Consider the following 21,052-nt stretch of genomic DNA (forward strand, 5'->3'; position numbering starts at 1 on the left):
AGTGATGGAAAACCTCATAGTCAGTTATTATGGCGTTGTATGAAAACATTTAATGCTAACCTGTTTTCATTGAATGATATCATTGAATGGTTTTATTGGTTACTTATAAGTATGCCACTATATATATCTAAATGGTTTTTCATCAAATTTTTCATATTATTATCATCAAGAGATCTTTTAGAAAAGTTTCCTTTATTGTAAAAGACCTGCAAGCTATGCTCATGATGAACAATAGCAATAAAATTCTATACCTTTGATATATAATCTGTTATTTTGTTTTTATTTTACCCATTACTTTGCATGCTAAATTAGAATTCAGTATTTTATAAATGTCCTGGAAATAAAAAATATACAAAATATGTAGGAAATGCCAGTGTTTAGCCTAAGGACCCGTTAGTTTGGTTTGTTGCCTAGGAAATTAGAATTAGGGGCTACAGCAATGATAAAAAGATTTTTAACTTGAGACAGAGAGGAGAGGTATAAGGTTGAATAGAAGTCCATAACATTTATTTTTCTCAAGGTTATTTAGAACTTGAGATAGTCTTCAGACCACATTTTGACCTCTTGATATCTTTTATTTTGTTATGTCGTTGGGTTTTTGTCTCATTGTTTCATAACATTATTTGTTGTCATGGCATTGTCATAATGTATGGTGAGCTATTTTAAAGCCCCTGATATTCCAAATTTTACAATAAGACTGTCAGACTATTTTAAGCCTTTTTTTTTTGGACAACTTATTGAATACTGTGGTCTACTTGTCTGTCGCAGTGTCATTATACTTACTTCTGGTTTAATGCATTCAACAATGTTTCATTCTATATTGGCAACATAATCATTGGACACATATGTTGGGTTCTTGGTTCTGCTATTTAATGATCATGCATTAGTAGTTATATATAATTATCAGTTAATTAATCAAATCAGAGGTGAACAATTTTAGCCTTCTTATTTATAATAATGCTGTATTCCTTTTTGTTATCCGTCTGATGACAAGATTTTTGCACATTTGAAATTAAAAAAAATATGTATTTCTATTTTTTTCCAGATCTTAGAGATTTGAGGTGAAGGATTAAAGTGTGAGTTTTTATCAAACCTAATTTTTTAAAACTATAGCATACTAACACTGCATTCATATCCATTGGAGTGATACAACAATACAAGATATAAATATTGGCGCCAGAATGTCCCTGTTAATGGGGTTGTTATATTTAAATATACCGTTTATATGCATAAAAGAACTGGTGTAAACATCAATGGAACTGCAACACTGTTCTGCAGAATAAATATGTAGAGATAATTCAAAAGTCTTCACTGATAGAATTCTCAAGGCATGCAAACAAGTGTGATGGTACAAATTACAAATAGACAGCTATACAACCACTGATAAAATTCATGACTCTAGACAGGCACACTTGTGTATTTGGGTTGTAATTTGTTCTTAGTCTGCAAGTGAATGATAAAAGTGCTCCTAGTATTAATATAAGCTGTAAGTTTTCTTGTTCTGACACTCCTATCCTATTGTGCTCCATGAAAAATTTCCTTGGGATATTTATTGCGTAATCTCTTCATCCATCCTTCTGTTTAGGTGTCTCAAACTAGAGTTTTCAGAATGACTCATTGAGTATCCCTTGCTTGATTGGAATGTAACTGAAATATAGGGATGATTGAAGGATGAGTAAACATCGTATTTATGTTGAAGTCAGAAGGTCAAAGGCAAGGTCATTGTTTTTAAAAAATAGATTAAAAAAAAATGTAAATAGAATGTTTCTTACTTGACTGGAATAGGTGAACAGATGGAGGATGAAGGGATGTAGGGAAGGCAAATTATCTTATTTGTTATGATATCAATATGTTGACAGTCAAGGTCATTATTACAGGTCTAAAAAAAAAATTTATTTGGGGGGGGGGATGGATCTCTAGATGGTCATTTTAGTTTGCCTTGTTTGAATTAATGAATCTTATACAGAAGTAAGATATAGGGAATGGGAAAAAATCTTCATTACTTGGATCAAATTAGCTGGAATTCCCTTTGATTGATTGAAATGAACTTTATAAAGATCAAAGATAGAAGATGAGGAAAGAAGCCTATTGATATTGGTGTTAACAGGTTAAAGGTCAAAGTCACTGTTCTAGAAATATATTTATGTTTTTAAATTAGCTTTTGGATTGTATCACACTTAGAGTTATAACACATGTACAAAGGTGACAAATAGCCTCTTATTCTTCATTGTGACATCACCAAATATGTACTTACCATGAACAACATGACCGATGCCAAATATGGAGCAAGATCAACCTGTGCCGAGCACATAAGATAACCCCTGGTTCTTGGTGATGTTTCTCAGTGTTTAGTTTCTTATTATGTAGTACTTTATAAACTGTTGCTTGTCTTTTAATAAACAGTATTTAAGAATTTTGAAAAAAAAGTATTTGTATTTCATCAGTATGAAAATTATGTAATACTGACAATCTGTTTTCATCATCTAAACACATCATGCGCTGAAAAAAGACACCATGTATAAAAGTGACATTATTGAGGTGAAGTTTGTAAAAAAAAATCATGTATTTTATGAAGAATGTTAGTGATAAGGGTTTACATGTATTACAGTGTTAAGAAAAAAGGTTATACAGATAATGACATGTTATATTTGTTCATGTAAACATTCCATCTGCTTTATTATGTGAAAATGGATAAACAGTGTTTTTGTTAATAATTCCTGCAAAATTGTGTGAATTTTGTTCCATAGAGAGGAAATAATTACTAGATGGCTACCTCAGATGGCTATAAAAAGATCAACCATTCTAGTGATTTTTTTGATTGGATGTAATTCAAATGCACCTAAAACACCAAATTACCATATTCAATTACATTTATTATGCTTCTATTTAACAAGTGAGATATGAATTAATATATTTTTGTTATTTACTGGTTTATCAGAGATATATATGAGAATACACATACAATGTAGTAATGCTGAATCGTTTAGCCAAAAGTGAAGATATCCAGCGTACCCTGCCATGTCGTCAGCAGACCATAGACCTCGATTCTGGTCACCTATGGGCTCACAGTCATTTAGGTCCAGGGAAAAAAGACCAGTTGAGGGTACAGGGCAGTGGAATGTCCAAGATGCCTCATCGATACCTGATTCTCTCCAGAACATCACGGTTGACATGGCCCTCAGCCTCCATGAAGTAAGTGGAACAGTTTTTAATGTTATTAGACTAGAATTGATCTTGCAGATTAGAGGTCATATATGATATACCCTCTTCTTAATGTAAAATATTGAAAGGTTTTGGGTGGTATACTTTATTTCAAGCTGTAACTTTGGTTCTTATCTGCCAACCATTATTGAAACCAACACAAGACTTAGTATTACATTGGACCCTTTTAGAAATTTATAGACAAATGTTGTTCCATCAGTTATCACCAGATGAAGAGAACACTTTCAACTATAGTATTTATTGATTACTTATTTTTTTCAAACCAGCTAGAATATTTTTGTGTATTGGACTTGCAGTCAAGTTTAACATTGGGGCTGGAGTGGATTCTATTGGAAAATTGTTCAAAAACCATGAATCTAAAGAAACTAGTTATAAGAGAGAGATTCCTTGTGAGATACTTTCTGAGTATTGTAACTTAATCAACTAACCAATATGGTTGCCATCGGGATTAAGTTTTACATGAAAGCATATTGGAATCTTGCTTTTGAAATCCAATTTTTGATTGAAAAGCTTTAAATGTTCAAAACATTTCAGCCCTAAAAACGAGAAAAATAATGAGATACTCTAGTTTGGGAATTACATCATATATCATAGAAAAATGGTCCTATATCACCCCATCATATATCATAGAAAAATGGTCCTATATCACCCCATCATATATCATAGAAAAATGGTCCTATATCACCCCATCATATATCATAGAAAATGGTCCTATATCACCCCATCATATATCATAGAAAAATGGTCCTATATCACCCCATCATATATCATAGAAAAATGGTCCTATATCACCCCATCATATATCATAGAAAAATGGTCCTATATCACCCCATCATATATCATATAAAAATGGTCCTATATCACCCCATCATATATCATATAAAAATGGTCCTATATCACCCCATCATATATCATAGAAAAATGGTCCTATATCACCCCATCATATATCATAGAAAATGGTTTTATATCACCCAATAACTAATAAGAACAAAATTCATTACAGTCTAACTCGTATATAAAGGTCACCCTTGGACCAAAGAAAACAGGCCTTAAAAGTGAAATAACCTTTGAATTTAGGTTAAAATGAATTTTTGAATTTAGGTCACAGCAATGGGAAAAGAATAGGGTGACATGACAAAATAGGTATACACTTAATAAGATGACTTTTATAGCAGTAATGATGAAAAAGATTTTTTAGTTGACTTGTAAAGGAGTTATGAGTCTTTGAACTTAGGAATCTTGTGAGATTTGAACCTAATGACATTGTAGTGGTGTGAGCTTGCTCTTGGAGGTTCTATTATTATAGCTTGCTATATGACGTATATCTTGACATCTTCTCATTGACAATTAGGCAGGTGAGACATCTCTGCCTATATACTTTTTATTAGCTCACCTGGCCCGAAGGGCCAAGTGAGCTTTTCCCATCACTTTGCGTCCGGCGTCCGGCGTCGTCCTGCGTCCGTCTTCGTCCTGCGTCCGTCGTCGTTAACTTTTACAAAAATCTTCTCCTCTGAAACTACTAGACCAAATTTAATCAAACTTGGCCACAATCATCATTGGGGTATTTAGTTTAAAAAATGTGTCCGCTGACCCCGCCAACCAACCAAGATGGCCGCCATGGCTAAAAATAGAACATAGGGGTAAAATGCAGTTTTTGGCTTATAACTCAAAAACCCAAAGCATTTAGAGCAAATCTGACATGGGGTAAAATTGTTTATCAGGTCAAGATCTATCTGCCCAGAAATTTTCAGATGAATCGGACAACCCGTTGATGGGTTGCTGCCCCTGAATTGGTAATTTTATGGAAATTTTGCTGTTTTTGGTTATTATCTTGAATATTATTATAGATAGAGATAAACTGTAAACAGCAATAATGTTCAGCAAAGTAAGATTTACAAATAAGTCAACATGACCGAAATGGTCAGTTGACCCCTTAAGGAGTTATTGCCCTTTATAGTCAATTTTTAACCATTTTTCGTAAATCTTAGTAATCTTTTACAAAAATCTTCTCCTCTGAAACTACTGGGCTAAATTAATCCAAACTTGGCCACAATCATCTTTGGGGTATGTAGTTTAAAAAATGTGTCCGGTGACCCGGCCATCCAACCAAGATGGCCACCACGGCTAAATATAGAACATAGGGGTAAAATGCAGTTTTTGGCTTATAACCCAAAAATCAAAGCATTTAGAGCAAATCTGACGGAATGAAATTGTTTATCATGTCAAGATCTATGTGCCCTGAAATTTTCAGATGGATCCGACAACCGGTTGTTGGGTTGCTGCCCCATAATTGGTAATTTTAAGGAAATTTTGACGTTTTTTGTTATTATCTTGAATATTATTATAGATAGAGATAAACTGTAAACAGCAATAATGTACAGCAAAGTAAGACCTAAAAATAAGTCAAAATGACCAAAATGGTCAGTTGACCCCCTAAGGAGTTATTGTCCTTTATAGTCAATTTTTAACAATTTTCATAAAATTTGTAAATTTTTACTAACATTTTCCACTGAAACTACTGGGCCAAGATCATTATAGATAGAGATAATTGTAAGCAGCAAGAATGTTCAGTAAAGTAAGATGTACAAACACATCACCATCACCAAAACACAATTTTGTCATGAATCCATCTGCTTCCTTTGTTTAATATTCACATATACCAAGGTGAGCGACACAGGCTCTTTAGAGCCTCTAGTTTATGATAAGAGTACTGAGTATTACAGTGATAATGACTTCACACAAATACCTTTACTGACATCAGACTTCAATGCAAAACCAATTATATAGCATAAAGTTATCTGCATATAGAAATACTGGTGTTGTTGGATAATAAAGGAAATTAATGAAAGCCTCCCGAGATGCCCTTAATATAAATTTTGCCAAGTCTGTAAAAATTATGTCTATTTTAGTTTTGTAAACACACAGTGTTCATGGTACACATTAATCAGCCAAATTATATTGTTGTATTTTGGTATTAAATGAAAAAAGTAGTGACATTGTGGGGTTATGGGAAAATCTTAATAAACTACAATATTTAAGTCGGCCATTGGCCTGTCAAATAGTTTTCGTCATAGAGCATGTACTGAATTAAACAGAATAGAATAGATGTTAGGGCCCCATAAGGGTTTATAACACATACCAGAATCATTTTATACAAATAAGTAGCATAACACAGCATTTTCATAAAAATAAGGAGAGATGGTATGATTGCCAATGATTCAACTGTCCACCAGAGAAGTAAAAGAGAGGCGAAACATACTAAAGGGATATTCCAACTCGTAAGGCAATACTGTCACTCAAAGTTGTCCAAGCATATTTGTTGTCATCTGTGAAACAGATATTCCATAATGGTCAACCAACTTATGATGGTGTCTGAAAATTTATAAAGGGATGGTTTCAACTTCATTCCTTGGAATTCGTGGTATAGAAGCTTCCTTGCCAGCAGCAACTCTCTTTCAGGGAAATCATGTTAGGAAATCCAATCCCTGGAATATTGTATTATCTGTGAGATATATATATATTGCTTGCTACATAGAAATGGAAAGTTCATAATTGAGAAGCTTTTTTTGGAAAGTTTGCTATAGCTTGCTAAGCTATAAACTTTCTTAAGTCATCGGCCTCTAACCGGAAGTGACAGGTTATCTTACTTTAGGAAGTGTGTCCTACAAAACAAATCAAATGAAATATAGTGGGAGTCCCTCTGGGTCATCCCCACCCCCATATGTTTGAGAACTTTTAAACGGCTGAGATCCTCACCCCTTAACCATATATATTCTTGTATTGGACAATAAAACAAATAAAATGAAATATAAGGAGAGTCCCTCAGTGTCAGCCATCCCATCCTGTTTTGAATAATAAAACAAATCAGATGAAATAAAAGTCTAGTCCCTTAGGGTCACTCTTACCCCTACCTCCTGCCTGTTTGAGAACTTGTAATCTGTCTAGATCCCCACCCATAAATCATGAATATTACTGTACATGATTTCAAGAAGAATTGAATGACATACAGGTGTAATACCTAGACGTCACTTGTGCATATCACTTTACTAGACCAGACCAATTTGTATTGGCGACTGTTGGAATGACTTATTTTGAGAGCTTTGTTTGGGAGACTTCCAAGCAGCATCCTGTTACAATTATTTCTTGATAAAGTTTTTTTTTCAAAAAGTTAACCACGCAATCTACACATTTATAATCTGAAATATTACAATCTACCGTTGCAAACTTTCCACAGGTTTCTAGATGTAAGTTAAGTAATGAGGCAGACTTAACTTTTGTACTCTTTATCTCAAGTTCATTGGAATATTGTTGTTTTGGTATGATTGCCAATGAGACAACTATCCACCATAGAAGTAACTTTGGTTTGGTATGATTGTCAATGAGACCACTATCCACCATAGAAGTAACTTTGGTTTGGTATGATTGTCAATGAGACAACTGTCCACCATAGAAGTAACTTTGGTTTGGTATGATTGCCAATGAGACCACTATCCACCATAGAAGTAACTTTGTTTTGGTATGATTGTCAATGAGACCACTATCCACCATAGAAGTAACTTTGGTTTGGTATGATTGCCAATGAGACAACTATCCACCATAGAAGTAACTTTGGTTTGGTATGATTGTCAATGAGACAACTATCCACCATAGAAGTAACTTTGGTTTGGTATGATTGCCAATGAGACAACTATCCACCATAGAAGTAACTTTGGTTTGGTATGATTGCCAATGAGACCACTATCCACCATAGAAGTAACTTTGTTTTGGTATGATTGTCAATGAGACCACTATCCACCATAGAAGTAACTTTGGTTTGGTATGATTGCCAATGAGACAACTATCCACCATAGAAGTAACTTTGGTTTGGTATGATTGTCAATGAGACAACTATCCACCATAGAAGTAACTTTGGTTTGGTATGATTGCCAATGAGACAACTATCCACCATAGAAGTAACTTTGGTTTGGTATGATTGCCAATGAGACCACTATCCACCATAGAAGTAACTTTGGTTTGGTATGATTGTCAATGAGACCACTATCCACCATAGAAGTAACTTTGTTTTGGTATGATTGTCAATGAGACAACTGTCCACCATAGAAGTAACTTTGGTTTGGTATGATTGTCAATGAGACCACTGTCCACCATAGAAGTAACTTTGGTTTGGTATGATTGTCAATGAGACAACTGTCCACCATAGAAGTAACTTTGGTTTGGTATGATTGTCAATGAGACAACTGTCCACCATAGAAGTAACTTTGGTTTGGTATGATTGTCAATGAGACAACTATCCACCATAGAAGTAACTTTGGTTTGGTATGATTGTCAATGAGACAACTGTCCACCATAGACGTAACTAGCCATATTGTTGTTTATATTCTTTTGGAGGAAATTGTATCATAAATAACTCTCTTAATTTGTACATGTAGTACATACAGAATAATACAGGTATACTTATAGATTTTACATGCAACGATTGAAATGCATAAAGGCAGCAGATTTATTGACTTTGTTACTCAACAATATTCCATTTGTTACTATAAGGTTTTCTTATTCAATTAAATATTGAAATTATATCAGAAACACATGGGAAATTAATGGTTTTACAATGGAAATAACATTTTTACACTTAAAAGGTTCTATTGGTGATGTTATAAATAATAAATCTGTTGATATAATAAATGACTTTACATTAAGAACAAAACATTTTATTTTAAAACAGCTTTTGTCTTTTAAGTAGTCATATTCAAAGAAAATAGACATTTTTTTGCAATTGGAGGCAAAACCAGCATTCTTGATGGAAAAATAAACTTTCTGTTGTAATTTATTATTACTGGCTGATAAATGTTTAATATGTTATAAATTGAAAATATTTTCCTTGAAATATGAGGTATATTGCACCATTCTACATGCAAACTTTGAGGTAGATGTAGTTTTTTCTTGTGTTGCCGATGGCAGGTCAAGTAACGTGACAATCCATCCATCTTTCTGTCATTCTTTCCTTCTGAAAAATCTAAGGTAGAAAATTAGTCCAACCTGACTTCTATGCAATGAAGTAATTATATGTTTGGTATGTCTGCAGCTTGATAAGGCCAAATAAAAATATACGTGTGGTTCCAGTAACCCTACCATCCCTACTTTTTTGGCTTAAAAATAGCCTACCCTAAAGATTTTATTGTTATTTTTCATTAAGCACTGTTAAAGTCAAAATGTTGCTCCCATAGACTCAATGTAAAAAAAAAAACATAAAATAAAAAAAAATCCCTACCTACCTACCCTAACTTTTTTTCAGATGTAACTGGAACCACACATACTTTTTTATTTGGCCTAATGCTGAATTGTAGAATGTAAGCAATTTTAAGATCTGCCATGCAGCCACTTCCTGTTTACAGATAGTTCAAAATTTTACAACACTCAATGGGGGTCTCATTTTGCTTGATACTGGATCCTGGTTAGTTTTTTGGTCAGTTTCCTGTATCATGTTATCATGATAACACTTGTAGTTTCACTTGTCCTGCTTGACTTTGTTTCTCTTTTTCACACTTAATTTTCATGTGACATGCTGAAAAAAAATTTGGCCAACCCTGCATCATGAGACCACTTCTATGCAGAAGAGTGATTTGGTCTGCTGCTTGTTACTTTTGTAGCCATTTTTACATCCATATGTGCAGCTGCCTTGTGTTTGTTGATTGCTATTTTGAAATTTTACAACAAAAGAAAATATTGGTCAAAGTATGGACACATTCTACATTTATTTTTAAACATAGATAGATTAAGCTTTCATTTACAAATAATTTCAACCTTGTGTCATCCAATCAGGAGTTGCAAAGATTTCATTCTGAGTATGATATTTGGGTAAAATTTGTTGGTAATATGATATTATGTTCTTGGTTAACTGAGTTTCTATCTTTTATATCCTTAAAAAAATCACTTAAATTTGGTTAATTTTAGTTGAAGTTCCTGTCAATATTGTACTTCAATGAACCAAATGACAGTTTATGATGTTGACAAATAGAATATGAAAAATAATTGATCATATCATATGTTTGGGCTGATGCCTGAAATTGTTTTGTAATTAGATATTAAAGACTAATTAGATTATTATATATTTTCTGTCTCTTTATGTGATGGTTTTTCAACACTTCTCACTCCAAACCATCATCAGATTACCATCTTGAAATCTTGTAACATCAGTAAGAAGCTGGTCATGTTCGAGTTCTAGAAAGGGTTAGGTAGAGAATGAATATAATCTTATTGTAATTCGCTTGTATACATTATCTGCTTTGTTTGTTTATCATATTATTTTAGAAGTTTAGAATATGTTCATTTAAATTTAACTAGAACACACCCGCGAAATCGCGGGCACATACAGCTTGTGAACTGTTGTAGGATGATTTTTTGTAAAAGATATTATGTATGGAAAATTTCATAAAGGTTACCAAAAGCCCTCTCCCTTTTTCCAAAGTCCGATATTTGTTTCCTTTCTGTTAAATTCAATTATTTTCGTGTTTCTGGCCTCAGACCACAACTATTCTTTTGCTACAATGCTTCTTTTGGTAAAAGTCAAATCAAATTAAAAATTTGCACCGTTTCAAACATCAAATAAATGTAACTGCTTATATGTAGACCATTATAAGTCTAATAAAATGTGCTTCAAGGACAATCCATTAGTGCTTTTTCTTTTGAGAGCCTTACTAACATGCCAATGGTAGGATATGAATCTTGTATAAATGACTAAGACCGACTAAGGCTAATTTGAGGGGTGGTCGGAGGGGTCCTGACCCCGATATCCCGAGATGCATAATTTAAAGAAATTTATATCCTGAAATCCCAAAATCGAAAAATATATCCCCGGATCCCTTAAGGATCAATCCCCAAATCCCGAGCTTCAAAACACCCGATCCCGACGCCCCGAAAAAGGTCCTGCCTCCCTCTAATCTCTACTTTACTTTCATTTTTGTCAAATCACTATTTTCACTTTCAATAAGAAATTGTTATGCCACATCTAGTCTGTGCATTCACGTGTTCGTTCGTTCGGTCGTCCATCTTTCCCGCTTCAGGTTAAAGTTTTTGGTCGAGGTAGTTTTAGATGAAGTTGAGCATGTTTTACTTATTTTAATATATATGCCAGTGGTACGACCCCTTAAATAGTAAATATTTCAAAGAAAACAGTAGACAGAATCAGGACTTTCTATACTAACATAGAAAGTCCCTGACAGAATACAGAAAGTCTCTGTATATTAAAGTAGTATAATCGTAGTTCACATGTAGATAAACGCGAACAATAGTTGTCCTCTCTAAGGAGGTATAATAGTTGTGGTTCTTGCGATCTTTACACCATGAAATGAAACGCTAAAAATAATTGTCCTCTCTAAGGAGGTATAATAGTTGTTATTTTTGCTATCTAAACACCATGATATGGATATATTTTTCATTTTTGTTATCTATCATACGATTGTTTTTTTTAAAAATGTGTCACATGTTTTACTTATTTTAATAAATATGCAACTGGTATGACCCCTTAAATAGTAAACAATTGAAAGAAAACAGTAGACAGAATACAGAGAGTCTCTATATATTAAAGTAGTATAATTGTAGTTTACATGTAGATAAACGCAAAAAATAATTGTCCTCTTTAAGGAGGTATAATAGTTGTGGTTCTTGCGATCTAAACACCATGATATGGAGAACGCTCTGATTGGCTTATTTATTTTTCATTTTTTTGTTATCTATCATACGATTGGTTATGTTTGTGCATGTTTCAAACCGGAAGTCTTAACTATGACTAAAAATCAGTCTGATGACGGAATCATATCCGGACTCCTTTTTTCGTTTTTCTCCCAAAATAACTCAATCTGAATAATCATAAGAATAGATGACAAATGCGACTTTGCATGCTACCTATAGGACACAGAGGCATGATGATTGATTTATTGTGGAAGGAAGAGAAGCGACACACAAAATGAGGTCTTCTCGTTTGATAGTATAGATAGTAAAGAAAAGTGAATTCTAATATGACGTCCTTATTACGCTTTGTAAACAAAGCCGTGTTTTAATGAGCACAAATTATGTTTGACACATGCGCACAATCTTACTGTTTAAATTAACGTTATTTCCATCGTTATCCTTTAAAATATATACATCCTTTAAAATATATACATTTAGGCAGCTAACATAAACTTTTATAATATATTTTTTGAAACAATATATATTTATCCTGCTCGTAGTTTTTAAACTTATCAAATATGAAATGCAATGCACAGACTCCTTGAGGGGGAAACGGAAATTTCGTACGCTTTGACCTATAAAAATACTGTATTTGTCCTATTAGAATCGAAATAATTCCTTCATGTCATGCTCTATGCTCATTTTAACATGGGTAGGCATTATATTTGACCACATTTTACACCTCACTAACGCTCAGTGTAAAGTATCGACAAATATAATGCCTACCCATGTTAAAATGAGCACAGAGCATGACATGAAGGAATTTTTCATTAAATAAAAAGAAATGCTGATAAAAACTGACACTTTTTTTTTGCAATATCTTTTTTTTTTATACTGTAAAATTCTTCAAACCAATTACAACAGTCACTTGTAAAAATAAACAAATTAAGTGCTTCCTGTCATGCCATCAATAGTTGTTCTTAATTGTATTACTCTGACTGTATACCATTTGGAAAGTAAAACTTGACACACTTTATAACATAAATATTCAGTCAAGAACTAGCCCAATGCAATGTTACTGCATACAATTGTAATTACATATTCAGTCAAGAACTAGTCCAATGTATTGCATAAAATTGTAATTACCAGTAATCTAATGAATTAATTTCAGATATTTTATATTTAAGCATTCTGTTATCCATTGTCTGTAAGTTGAAGTTATAAATTTGAGTTATTAGAACTTATTCAGATTATAAGAAAAGAACAAGACTTCAATGGAACTTTATATGGAGATGTATGAAAAATAAAAACTAATGGATCGTATAGGTGTCCTTAAAATGTCAGTTACCTAATATACACTAATATAGCACACATTCTAATAAATTTCCTCATGAAATGATTTTTGTTTTATAAAGATATTGATTTCAGTTCCAAAAGACCTAAGTATTTTAGCATATGGCATTTAGGAGAAAGCAATGCAGGCGTGGAGTAAAAAAATGGTTCTTGTGGACTTCTTTCTTTTTAACTAGCATGTCCCCTCTACTTTTTAAGGAGGCCCTGGAGTCCAATCCCCTGTTTTGGAAGTTTAGGATAAACCACTTTAACAAAATGAACTCTGAATTAAAGCATATATATAGCTTTCCATATATATAGCCCAATCCCAAAACAGGTCAGTTATATTCTAAGATATAGTACTTATCCTAATCATTATTTAGGAAAAAATAAACCTTAGAATTCTCTTAAAAGTACAAATATGACTGAGGAATAAAAGAGCACTATAAGTTATTTTAGGTCCAAAAAATGTCAAGATCTAATGAACAGATTTTCTGGTCTTAATATCAAGCTGTGAATTGTTTTAAGATGAATGACAGCTTATCTGTTTGTCTGTGACATTGTATTGTGGTTTATATTGAAAGATAGTTCAATATGTACCAATACAAGAGCAAATTGATCTTATACAAATGATTAAGTGGTGATTGTGGTCATTGACACAAAAAAAGGAAGAAAATGTCAAGATATAATCTCAGTAATTTTTTGAAACAGAAGCTCAATGAAATTCTATTTTGAATTGAACATTTTGATGTTATTTTTGTATATAAACAGTAAATGTCATAATTTACAAAATTTTTTCACTTATAAAATAAACATTTCAATTTGTTATTTTTTTCTTTATCTTTTCATTTTCTTGTTCAGTGACGGTCCTTTTTTATATCATGATTTTCTCATGTATGATGAAAAATAGGATAACTTTATTTGGTATACAGAAACATTGCAAAGTCTACATGCCTGTCAGACAGGGTTAATTGGCCTTAACCTTGACAGTTTATTTGACCTTGACCACATTTCTAAAATCAGAAAATAGTTTTGGTCCATTTTTCAGACACAATAAACAATTATCCAATTAAATTTGATTTATATGAAACGATTGTAAAGATTATTTATTTAAAAGATTCCTCTCACTTGGCTTTATTTTCATTGTTTATTTGTTTACATTAATTTTTCATGGCTAGGTCTACTTCTCAGGATACTGTAACAGATACTGGTCAAGTATAATTGTTGTATGGAATGATTGTAAGGTTCACATGTCTGTTAGGTTTAGAAGTTTGTCTGACCCTGACCTCATTTTCATGTTGTAATTGGCAATGTTTATTTTTTGGTGGATTGGTCTGAACTCTATTTCTCATATAGGTATTTGGTGTATGTAATGATGGTAAGGTAAACATGTCTGTCTGGCTGAGTTCATAATGACAACATCTTGATTAATCCTTATCACAATTTCTGTTTCAAGCAGAATTCTGTCATATAGAAATTTGTATGCATGTCTGATACTTTGTACAGGAAATCTCACTGCTTTTTATAGTATCTGAGAGAAAGTCATCTCATCTATGCACTGGTGTTATAGTTGTAAAAATATTGAGATTTTGGGATATGATTTATAATTTGGATTCAACTTATTACAGAGTTGCAGACAATGGTACCTTATTATCATGATTAGCTTATATTGGTACCAAAGTATATATTTTCTGATTCATTTAAAAATCATCAGTAATATTTCAAATCCAATTTGATTATTAAGCCTTAAAACATTACTATTTGCTAAATGATAATGAGACGTTGGTTAGATTTATCAAAATTATCCAAATACAGTTACATACTATCTTCTTACTTTATTTCAGATGACCTACTTTTAACCAAATTTTCACCCTAAAGCCTTAACTTTATTTTTAATTGGCAGTCTTTCAAAAATGCATTTGCAGTTGACTAATTGAAATAGAAAATGTACAATGTGGATTCTTCTTTGATGTTTAAATAAAAGTATTCCTATGAAAGCATTGTGAATGAATTGACTACCATTTGAAAATAATGATTTTTCTAAGCTTTAAATTCCTCGGGCAAATCATTTGATATTGAAAAAATATTGGAATAAAGAATATTTGATGGTTTAGAATTACATGATACCGTGGGACATTTGACTTGTCATAAATTTGATCACCCTACTGTCTGTTTAATAGTATAATCTGAACCTTAACATTAAAATGACATATAGACAAATTGATGATACAATGATTGCAGAATAATTCAACTTTAGGCCTACAAACTATTACTGAACGGAAAAGTGTTAGACTAGATTTCATGAATTATACCACTCCAGGTCTTGATAAACAGTAGAAAATTGTTGCCTGGACAAGTTATCATTGTTTTGATTGAATTTCCAATTACAGGATCTTATTTCAACAAATAAATCAATTGATATATGAGTCTTGTTTTGTAAATCATTTAAGATTGTCCATAGGAAATATCGATGGTAACTGATTTGATAAATGCTCTTCTTAGTACCATGATAAAATCAGTGGTGTTACTGATTAGTTGACGAGAGTTATACAGATCTCAAGGGGCTAGTCCACTAGCTTGTAATTAATTGATTCCAGTAAACAACTTTTAATTTTTGTCACATAACAGGGTCATTGGATGATACAGGATGTTAGCAAAATGTTGCATAAAAAATTCTCAAAGAAAATTTGTTTCACTTAACTTATATTCATTTATGTATTTCAATTAATTGTTAGTTTATTTTGGGGTAAAGAATGTATGAAATGTAAATTAAACCCTATTGAACTGACTTGATATAGGGTTCATCACTACTAGAGAGAACGCTGATATACAAAACATAGTCTATTGATATTAACATTCTAAACATTCTATCCATGAATATATCCATAAATTTATCAATGAAATATATGCTCAAATATTCAAAATGATCTTATACTTGTCAAGAAAATCACATAACTTGTTCAAGGTCCAGGAATCTAATATCTGTTCTAAAAATATCAATGATGTCATTGTTACGGTAATCTTTAGAATTGGAGTTTTCTTCCTTTACCTGAAATCGTAAATGTAAATAGCTGGCCCAAGAACACAGTTATTTCATAGTGCATTTCTTTCAGACAAATAATGAAAATAAAAAAAATCCCACCTGCGCTTTTTCAGTAATATTTGTGTTGTACTACTTATATCAAAATTATAGGAAACTTCATCATCAATTCTCAAAATATGGATGATGATTTTATGTTAAGGGGGTCTTGAAATATTTTGACAGTTTCCTAAATCTATTTTTCAGCTAGACCAAATCACTACTTTACCTTTTTACCCTTTTTTACCCTTTGGGCCAGGTGAGCTTTTCTCATCACTTGGCGTCCGTCGTCCGTCGTCGTCGTCGTCTGTTGTTGTCGTCCGTCGTCGTCTTTTACAAAAATCTTCTCCTCTGAAACTACTGGGCCAAATTTAACCAAACTTGGCCACAATCATCCTTGGGGTATCTAGTTTAAAATATGTGTCCGGTGACCTGGCCTTCCAACCAAGATGGCCGCCATGGCTGAAAATAGAACAGGGGTAAAATGCAGTTTTTGGTTTATAACTCAAAAACCAAAGCATTAAGAGCAAATCTGACAAAGGGTAAAATTGTTTATCAGGTCAAGATCTATCTGCCCAGAAATTTTCAGATGAATCGGACAACCCGTTGTTGGGTTGCTGCCCCTAAATTGGTAATTTTAAGGAAATTTTACTGTTTTTGGTTATTATCTTGAATATTATTATAGATAGAGATAAACTGTAAACAGCAATAATGTTCAGCAAAGTAAGATTTACAAATAAGTCAAACTGACCGAAATGGTCAGTTGACCCCTTTAGAAGTTATTGCCCTTTATAGTCAATTTTTAACCATTTTTAGTTCACCTGGCCCGAAGGGCCAAGTGAGCTTTACCCATCACTTGGCGTCCGTCGTCCGTCGTCCGTCGTCGTTATCGTCGTCCGTCGTCGTTAACTTTTACAAAAATATTCTCCTCTGAAACTACTGGGCCAAATTAATCCAAACTTGGCCACAATCATCCTTGGGGTATCTAGTTTAAAAAATGTGTGGCTTGACCCGGCCAACCAACCAAGATGGCAGCCATGGCTAAAAATAGAACATAGGGGTAAAATGCAGTTTTTGGCTTATAACTCAAAAACCAAAGCATTTAGAGCAAATCTGACAGGAGTAAAATTGTTTATCAGGTCAAGATCTTTCTGCCCTCAAATTTTCAGATGAATCCGACAACCCGTTGTTGGGTTGTGGCCCCTGAATTGGTAATTTTAGGGAATTTTTGCTGTTTTTGGTTATTATCTTGAATATTATTATAGATAGAGATAAACTATAAACAGCAATAATGTTCAGCAAAGTTAGATTTACAAATAAGTCAACATGACCAAAATGGTCAGTTGACCCCTTTAGGAGTTATTGCCCTTTATAGTCAATTTTTAACCATTTTTCGTAAATCTTAGTAATCTTTTACAAAAATCTTCTCCTCTGAAACTACATGGCCAAATTAATCCAAACTTGGCCACAATCATCTTTGGGGTATCTAGTTTAAAAAATGTGTCCGGTGACCCGGCCATCCAACCAAAATGGCCGCCATGGCTAAAAATAGAACATGGGGTTAAATGCCGTTTTTGGCTTATAACTCAAAAACCAAAGCATTTAGAGCAAATCTGACATGGGTTTATTTGTTTATCAGGTCAAGATCTATCTGCCCTGAAATTTTCAGATGAATCGGACAACCCGTTGTTGGGTTACTGCCCATAAATTTGTAATTTAAAGGAAATTTTACTGTTTTTGGTTATTATCTTGAATATTATTATATATAGAGATAAACTGTAAACAGCAATAATGTTCAGCAAAGTAAGATTTACAAACAAGTCAAACTGACCGAAATGGTCAGTTGACCCCTTTAGGAGTTATTGCCCTTTATAGTTAATTTTTAACCATTTTTCGTAAATCTTAGTAATCTTTTACAAAAATCTTCTCTGAAACTACTGGGCCAAGTTCATTATAGATAGAGATAATTGTAAGCAGCAAGAATGTTCAGTAAAGTAAGATGTACAAACACATCACCATCACCAAAACACAATTTTGTCATGAATCCATCTGCTTCCTTTGTTTAATATTCACATAGACCAAGGTGAGCGACACAGGCTCTTTAGAGCCTCTAGTTTGGTTATTATCTTGAATATTATTATAGATAGAGATAAACTGTAACAGCAATAATGTTCAGCAAAGTAAGATTTACAAATAAGTCAACATGACCGAAATGGTCAGTTGACCCCTTTAGGAGTTATTGCCCTTTATAGTCAATTTTTAACCATTTTTCGTAAATCTTGATAATCTTTTAGAAAAGTCTTCTCTTCTGAAACTACTGGGCCAAATTAAACCAAACTTGGCCATAATAATCATTGGGGTATCTAGTTTTAAAAATGTGTCCGGTAACTCAGCCAACCAACAAAGATGGCCACTATGGCTAAAAATAGAACATAGGGGGTAAAATGCAGTTTTTGGCTTATAACTCAAAAACAAAAGCATTTAGAGCAAATCTGATCGGTGTAAAATTGTTTATCAGGACAAGATTTATCAGCCCTGAAATTTTCAGATGAATCGAACAACCTGTTGTTAGGTTGCTGCCCCTGAATTGGTAATTTTAAGGAAATTTTGCTGTTTTAGGTTATTACCTTGAATACTATAATAGATTGAGATAAACTGTAAACAGCAATAATGTTCAGCAAAGTAAGACCTAAAAATAAGTCAACACGACCAAAATGGTCAATTACCCCCTAAGGAGTTATTGCCCTTAATAGTCTATTTTTAACAATTTTCATAAAATTTGTAGATTTTCTCAAACATTTTCCACTGAAACTACTGAGCCAAGTTCATTATAGATAGAGATAATTGTAAGCAGCAAGAATGTTAAGTAAAGTAAAATCTAAAAACACATCACCATTACCAAAACACAATTTTGTCATGAATCCATCTGTGTCCTTTGTTGACCAAGGTGAGCGACACAGGCTCTTTAGAGCCTCTAGTTTGTTATTATCTTGAAAATTATTATAGATAGAGATAAACTGTAAACAGCAATAATGTACAGCAAAGTAAGACCTAAAAATAAGTCAACATGACCAAAATGGTCAATTGACCCCCTAAGGAGTTATTGTCCTCTTTAGTCAACTTTTAACAATTTTCATAAAATTTGTTAATTTTTACGAACATTTCCCACTGAAACTACTGGGCCATGAATCCATCTGTGTCCTTTGTTTCATATTCACATAGACCAAGGTGAGCGACACAGGCTCTTTAGAGCCTCTAGTTTTTTTAACATTCATGATCCATTTTTTCCCCAGTGTTATTTTATCCTCCTACTTTCCTATATGAGGCATATATAAGGAAAATTTGCAAGTTACCCACTGTCCACAGTAGGGACTATTCATGGACAACGATAATCAAAGGATGATATTTCTGTTCCCGGACCTCCAGATGGCTTTTGGTTCATTATATTATTAAGTTGCTGTCTCATTGATGTAAACCCCATATCTCCTTCTATTCAATGTTAATAAGAAACTTGTTCTAAGTCTTACTGACCTAAACCCTGCATCTCCTTTCATTCATATATATATAATGAACTGTAATGGTGTTTAATTATATATCATAGGTGTTGTCATTGGTTCCTCAGAGAAAAACTAATTACATTCACACTTTATAAAATTTACACCAATTTGCCAATATGTGTGATGTAAGTCGAGCTATTATGACAATTGGTAATGTTATTTGTTTGAAGTGTTGATTAATTTGTCTGTAGCCACAAGCATCTAAAGTCTCTAAGTATTATGTACGATCTGATAGACTCTTAAATCGCTGGAAAAAGTGGTTATAAGAAAGCAAGTGAGACTTAGAAAACTGAGTTTCTACTTCTAATGTGTAATCAAAAGGTACCATAACAAATATATACTAATGTGTAATCAAAAGGTACAATAACAAATAAATACATCTCAGATTCTTTTCACAAAAACAACTTGTCATGAACAGTTCAGTATAATTTGTGATATATTTTTTTGTTATAATATATTTTGTGAAAAGAGAAATGTATCTAAGGGAGGTCAAATTTATTCAATACAAAAGTATTATACTATTTAAGATGATTTTTCTAAGATAGATAGTAATTCTTTTTAGATGAGAAGGAACTCCTTTTAGTAATACCATTGCTGTTATTGTAATTTCTTTTACTGTAGATTTATTTTTATTAGTTGGATACCAATTTTCGTGGGTTTTGTGGATACAGGTAAACCACAAAATCAAATGTTCAACGAATTACAAGTTTATATAGGCTTTTTTTACAGAGATTGCTAAACCACGAAATCAAATGTTCAACGAATTACAAGTTCATATAGGCTTTTTTTACAGAGATTGCTAAACCACGAAATCAAATGTTCAACGAATTACAAGTTCATATAGGCTTTTTTTACAGAGATTGCTAAACCACGAAATCAAATGTTCAACGAATTACAAGTTCATATAGGCTTTTTTTACAGAGATTGCTAAACCACGAAATCAAATGTTCAACGAATTACAAGTTCATATAGGCTTTTTTTACAGAGATTGCTAAACCACAAAATCAAATGTTCAACGAATTACAAGTTCATATAGGCTTTTTTTACAGAGATTTGGAAACCACGAAATCAAATATTCAACGAATTACAAGTTCATATAGGCTTTTTTTACAGAGATTGCTAAACCACGAAATCAAATGTTCAACGAATTACAAGTTCATATAGGCTTTTTTTACAGAGATTTGGAAACCACGAA

The 21,052-nt window shown here is 32.7% G+C and overlaps 1 protein-coding gene across 2 annotated transcripts in view; it reads left to right on the forward strand.

Moving 5' to 3' along the window:
- The window catches only part of LOC143057396 (3',5'-cyclic-AMP phosphodiesterase 4C-like), a 307,472-nt gene that overhangs the window by 51,643 nt on the left and 234,777 nt on the right, over positions 1–21,052 (forward strand). For both annotated transcript variants that reach the window (XM_076230709.1, XM_076230750.1), the window contains exons 3-4: positions 1,046–1,076; positions 2,939–3,192. In XM_076230709.1, the coding sequence (XP_076086824.1) occupies positions 2,972–3,192 (221 nt within the window). In that variant the 5' untranslated portion in view covers positions 1,046–1,076; positions 2,939–2,971. The remainder of the gene's footprint in view (positions 1–1,045; positions 1,077–2,938; positions 3,193–21,052) is intronic.

The sequence above is a fragment of the Mytilus galloprovincialis genome, chromosome 1 (genome assembly GCF_965363235.1).
Source record: "Mytilus galloprovincialis chromosome 1, xbMytGall1.hap1.1, whole genome shotgun sequence".
NCBI classification, from domain to species: Eukaryota; Metazoa; Mollusca; class Bivalvia; order Mytilida; family Mytilidae; genus Mytilus; species Mytilus galloprovincialis.